General features: G+C 37.0%; 1 protein-coding gene across 3 annotated transcripts; it reads left to right on the top strand.

The window, feature by feature from the left end:
- The first annotated feature begins 2,011 nt into the window (after window positions 1-2,011).
- On the top strand, window positions 2,012-3,714 carry LOC142351156 (ester hydrolase C11orf54 homolog). 3 transcript variants are annotated; one of them, XM_075403281.1, is made up of 2 exons: window positions 2,012-2,155; window positions 2,534-3,714. In XM_075403281.1, the coding sequence occupies exon 2, from the start codon at window positions 2,573-2,575 to the stop codon at window positions 3,524-3,526; it is 954 nt and encodes a 317-aa protein (XP_075259396.1). In that variant the 5' UTR covers window positions 2,012-2,155; window positions 2,534-2,572; the 3' UTR covers window positions 3,527-3,714. The 3 variants fall into 3 exon arrangements, with proteins under 3 accessions (XP_075259396.1, XP_075259388.1, XP_075259405.1); XM_075403273.1 differs by having other exon boundaries at window positions 2,014-2,141; window positions 2,452-3,714; XM_075403290.1 differs by lacking the exon at window positions 2,012-2,155 and adding an exon at window positions 2,226-2,238.
- The last annotated feature ends 1,637 nt before the right edge of the window (window positions 3,715-5,351 follow it).

Below are 5,351 nucleotides of genomic sequence, written 5' to 3'. Positions count from 1 at the left end.
TTGTAGTGAATTTGCAGAAAATGAAACACTCCAAAACGGCACTAAATTGTCGGTGAAGAAGAGGAACTATTGCTATGTTTTTGCTACTTCGACGCACGGACTTTGCTTCGATGTTAGCTCAAAATAGAGTGAAATGGAAGTTGAATCCATCTGCAGCACTGTATCAAGCAGAAGTTTTCGGAAAGGCCAGTGCGAAAATTCATTTAAACTCTGCGCGAAATCTTGCGATAGTCACCTCTCTGACGGAGTAGTCCTCATATTTTTATATCGAATTTAACAGCCACTGTAAAGCTTCCAATCACGTCTGTTAGTTCCAACGCTAACACGCTAATAATTTAGATACGTTAAAATCCTCCAATTTCCTTTTGAGAAATCGAAATTCGTTCTTATTTTTTGTCGCCACTGCTAACGATTTCGAAAAACCAAGCGGGTACGCTAGAGCGAAAGCGTACCCAACTGCAATTTGGAACCAGTGGTTAAAAGAATACGTTCATCAATTGAACTTTCGTTCCACAAGTTTTCATCTGCCGAAACTGGGAGAACTGGTGACCTACTTTCAATAATCGGTAACGACAGCCCAAGTGGATCCTCTGGACCCGCTCGGAACTTGAGGCTCTGTCATGATACTCACGGCACTGCCAGCATGGTACTCACGCACGTCATCTCAGCATTGGGCTCCTTAAACCGCTCCGTTATCAGTTTAAATTTCGTGCGGTCAATTATATAGGTACCGTATTTGTCCAAGGTTGATAGCATAATGGTTGAAAAATCATTCCCTAAACCTGGAGGTCCGGGTTTCGAGCAATTTTTTGGACCAATTCTATTTTTATAAATATAGAATATAGAGGTCACACTAATTTTTTTGGCCAATTCTGACCTCGAAAATGGTATCAGAATTGTTTGGCCAAATTTTTTGCCAGTTGTCTGGTGCAGTAAATCGGTTTGTGTGGAAATATCCGCAACTTTGTGTGGAAATATAAAACATGCGTGAATTGCTTTTTCCCAAACAGGATTTGGTGCCCGGAGTTAACTGCCTGGCCATTCTTAGCTGATATCTGGAAATTGAGTCTTAAAATTTTGTTTTTATTTTGTTTCAGGTTTTAAGTTTTTCTCAAATTTTCGACTTTTATCGCTTCGAGATTGGATAATGTGTTTGTGTGTGTATGTATGTGTGTGTATTTGTGTTTGTGTGTTTGTGTGCATGTTGGTGTCTGTGTCGTAACGTGTAAATACCAACAAAAAAATTTTCTGGATTTTGTTCGTGAAGAAAATGATTTACTCGTTCTGCTGCAAAATTATTGAGAAGATTCGTCAACTGAATTGAATAGGGCTGTAAAAATACCTTGTAAGCACTTTTTCTGCATCGATTGCAATAAAAAGCAACTTTTAACTGGATGCTTAGCATCAATCAATTCTTAGTGTCTACCACGCCAAGTTCTGAAGCATCTCAAATTAAGGTCCCAGGCCGTAACGAATTATGATCAGAGCGTCCCATGCCATAGTGACTTTTGATCACACTCATCATGGCCCACTTTCCACAGCTTTAGGCAATTGGAAAAAGACTCATACCCTCTAATTTTGAGTAGAATCCAACCCCCCCCCCCCCAATGTATGCTAAAAACGACTGATCAGTAATTGCCATGGTCCGGGAGCTCATCGTGGGATTTGATTTTCTGCGCTTAAAAGTTGCCTATCACGCTGAAGTTCTGAAAAACTGCTGTAATTCCCTTTGTATGCTTTGTCATTTGATTATTTTTGACAAAAACAGTACTGATATGGCCAGTTTAGATAATTGATTGACCTCTCAGATGAACTTACGCGCTCATATCTGAGTTAAAGTGCTCTTTTTGCTTTTCTGTCCTCTAAGATGGGATAAAGGAATGGAATGTTTTCAGCTTTGTCTTGTCAATATATGAGCTTCTCTCCTTATGATAAAAGTAGGAACAATTCTCTTTGTAGTTATGGATAATCCTCTTAAGATGCAATAAGCCGTCTAATCGCATCGAGAACCTCGATGTAAATTATCTCGTTTTTGATAATTCAATTCAATTAGTTCTTCGCATTCAATTGATTTCACTACACGTTCTTTTGGTGCACTGGCCAGCTGTTCAAATACCCTCATTTCTGTCATTCTTACAGCTGTCTGTTGAAAAGGGTTACATGACAACTTACCCAATTCCATTTCACCCACTTCCATTTTCCCCAATGCCATTTTACCCAACCTGCCATTTTAGCCAAGTCAGTTTTACATAATGCCATTTTACCCAACGCCAACTTGTCCAATGCTCTTTGATCTTTTCGTCAATTATGCGACGTTCGGATGTGATAGTTTCATATCAAGTCCCACTGGCCAGTTAATTATATAGTCGGCTGAATAGTCTTTCTGGTAATTTTAGCAATTGGGTAAAATAAAGTTGGCATTGGGTAAATTAGCATTGGGTAAAATGGCAGGCTGGGTGTAATATGGCATTGGGCAAATATGGCATTGGGTGAAATGGAATTATGTAAATTGTCATGACACGTTGTTGGAAAGTTGTTGGAAGAATAAAATAAGAGTCGCGAAAAATCAACAATGTCCTTTGACCAAAAATGGCCAGTCAACGTTATAGACTGCAGCCAAGTGAGTTTACCCAGCTTGAAAAATGCGTTGGAGCATAAATTGTGCGACCATTTTGAAAAAGTGCGAATTTCAATTGCGTCAAGTCGAGATATGCAAGACTCCAATAGCTTATTGCCTCCGGTTTCTCTATCAAGTGGAGGTCTGGCCATAGATGTGGGAGGTATGCCCTATTTCGTACCAACATTCAAACCACATAAACAATATTCTCTGTCCAAAATTGAAGCTCTGTGCAGATCTGTCCTCTCTGACGCAGAAATTACACTGGGTATTGGAGCATATTGCAGCACCAAACGTTTTGCAGAACTTATAACCTACAAAAACCTCGATACTAGGAAATTTGAAACTTATATTTCCTCAACGGCTATTAAAAACAAACAACCGATATGCACTCTGCACGAACAAAATTTGTTCAGTTGCGTGGGAAATTTGTACGCGTCGCCTCCAAAATCCATGAACAAACAAAATTTGTTACGAGTTCGAGTGAAACAACGTATTTCAAATACAAGTTTTGTCTCTATTTTACGAAGAGTTATTTCACAATCGTTTCCCGATCAAATTATTTCCTTAGGTGGAATATTTACTGTAAACAACTCTCGATTACATTGTCATATAGCTCCCGAAATTCCGCCAATTCAAACTTTCGTTGACAATGAAGATTTTTTTCGTTTCCTGTGCTATCACGACTTTGATGCCCCAATGACCTTTGCAACGGTATTCCACTGTCATGATCCTGGTTTGCAGTTGGTTAAGGAGCATGCTCATGGAATTGACAGGAATCGAACCAAAGTAGCACATTACTGGCACGATCTGGACGGCGAAGAAGTAGAATACAAAGCTTTTCTGGCTGTTGCTTCCAAACTAGTTCGAATTGATATGCCGCCATCTGAACACTCCCGTTTCAAATGAACCAATTTCGATCTTCGGTATAAACTATTTGATTAACTGGATAAATTAACTTCTTTCTCAGTTTTGACAAATCACAACATTTGTTGTTTATTAATAAGCACTCTCAGAAACGATAATTCTTGCACATGTATTCATTCATTTGAACCGAGTGTAACAGTAAGGATGATTAAATATTTTTTTGTTTTAAATATTTTTATCACGTTTTTCTCAGAAAACTTGATGTTAAAGATTTGAGATAACAACAAAGCAGGATCGGTAATATGCGTTTGCAGATCAAGTGCCAACCTGTCATATGACAAAGAAATTAACGAAGTAAGAAAAGATATTTTTGACCAAGACACAAAGCTGCAGTCTACAGATACGTTTAGCATATACACTTTCTCGTACTACGAGAGTTGGCTGACCATTTGATCAAATCATTTCAAATTTCAATATTTTGGGCAGTCGCAAAAGTGTAGTATATTTTCGTTCGAATTTCAAATTAAAAACATTACCCTTGTAATAGAGGCAGTAATGTTTTTATCTGCATCAAAAGTTTTACTCAAACCTAAACTTCAAAGGCAAATGAAAAAATCAAAAACTGAGGACTAGATAGTTTATGTTACGGAAAACTATATTTACAGGGTAAGCATAGTGATATATTGTTTTTTTTCTGGGATTTCTGGCTGGTCTAAGATCAACTGTAGAGTCTATGTGAACTGTAAATCTGCAAAACATTTGGTCAGTATACGTTAATTTGAAAAAAGTTGTCATTATGGAAAGAAGTTGCAATTTTCTCAATAATCAGTTTTAAAATAAGTCGTACTGTCGTATAGTGATATATTTTTTTGGTCTGGGATTTTCGGTCTAAGATCAACTGTAGAGTCTATGTGACTGTGAAGCTGCAAAAATTTGGTCAGGATACTTTTATTTGAAAAAAAGCTGTCAATATGTAAGGAAGTTGCAATTTTCTCTATAATCAGTTTAAAAACAGGTTGTAGTGGCATAGTGATATATTGCTTTTTTCCGGTATTGTTGGTCTAAGATCAGCTGTAAAGTCTATTAGAACTGTAAATCTGCAAAGAATTTGGTCAGAATGTGTAGATTTGGAAAAATTTGTCATTATGTAAAGAAGTTGCAATTTAATCAAATGATCTATATTTTCAAGAAGTTACTCTATAATCAGTTTTAAAATAGTTGCCACGCTATTCCTATAGTTTATTCCAGTAATTCCTCCACTACCGGTTCCCTCACGGAATGAAAAAGGAGGAGGACAAAAACCACAAAAAGCATACTGGAAAATCTCAAAAACTCAGTCTTTAACTTGACTTGAGGAAATTTCCGACAACCTATTTTATAAATTCCTTCAATTTCTACAGGTGTTATTTGAAATTATTTATTTGAAGGACCTGGGAGCAAAAACAATGGTAAAACCTAGCTTGGCTCAAGAAAATAGTTGTGATTTTTTCCTAATTCAGAGAAGATCAGAGGCTGAATCAGATTCTGAATCATAGTCTGAATCAGACTCTGAATCTGAGGAGTTCAGCGCGCGAAATGTGACCTGAGTCAGAGTCTGAATCAGTACTATTAATTTCTGAATTTACTCTGATTCAGTATTGAATTTGCTTTTGAGTTAGGTACGGGAGGGCAGACAATTTGCCCTATAATTTTTTTAGCTAGATAGGAAAGTGACTTTGTACTCCAAAAAAACGATTAATAAGAAAAAAATACCCCTAAAAACTGATTTAAAACCATATCTGTAATTTATTTATTCAACAATTTAGGAAAATAAGCTAGGCGTACTCTTGTAATTCTATAGCTTCTACTGAAATTTTGATGGAGAGGA

This window comes from Convolutriloba macropyga, chromosome 1, assembly GCF_964194025.1.
Source record: "Convolutriloba macropyga chromosome 1, txConMacr16.3, whole genome shotgun sequence".
Lineage (NCBI taxonomy): Eukaryota > Metazoa > Xenacoelomorpha > Acoela > Convolutidae > Convolutriloba > Convolutriloba macropyga.
Note: the sequence above shows the minus strand (reverse complement) of the source record. Positions and strands in the feature narration are given on the sequence as shown.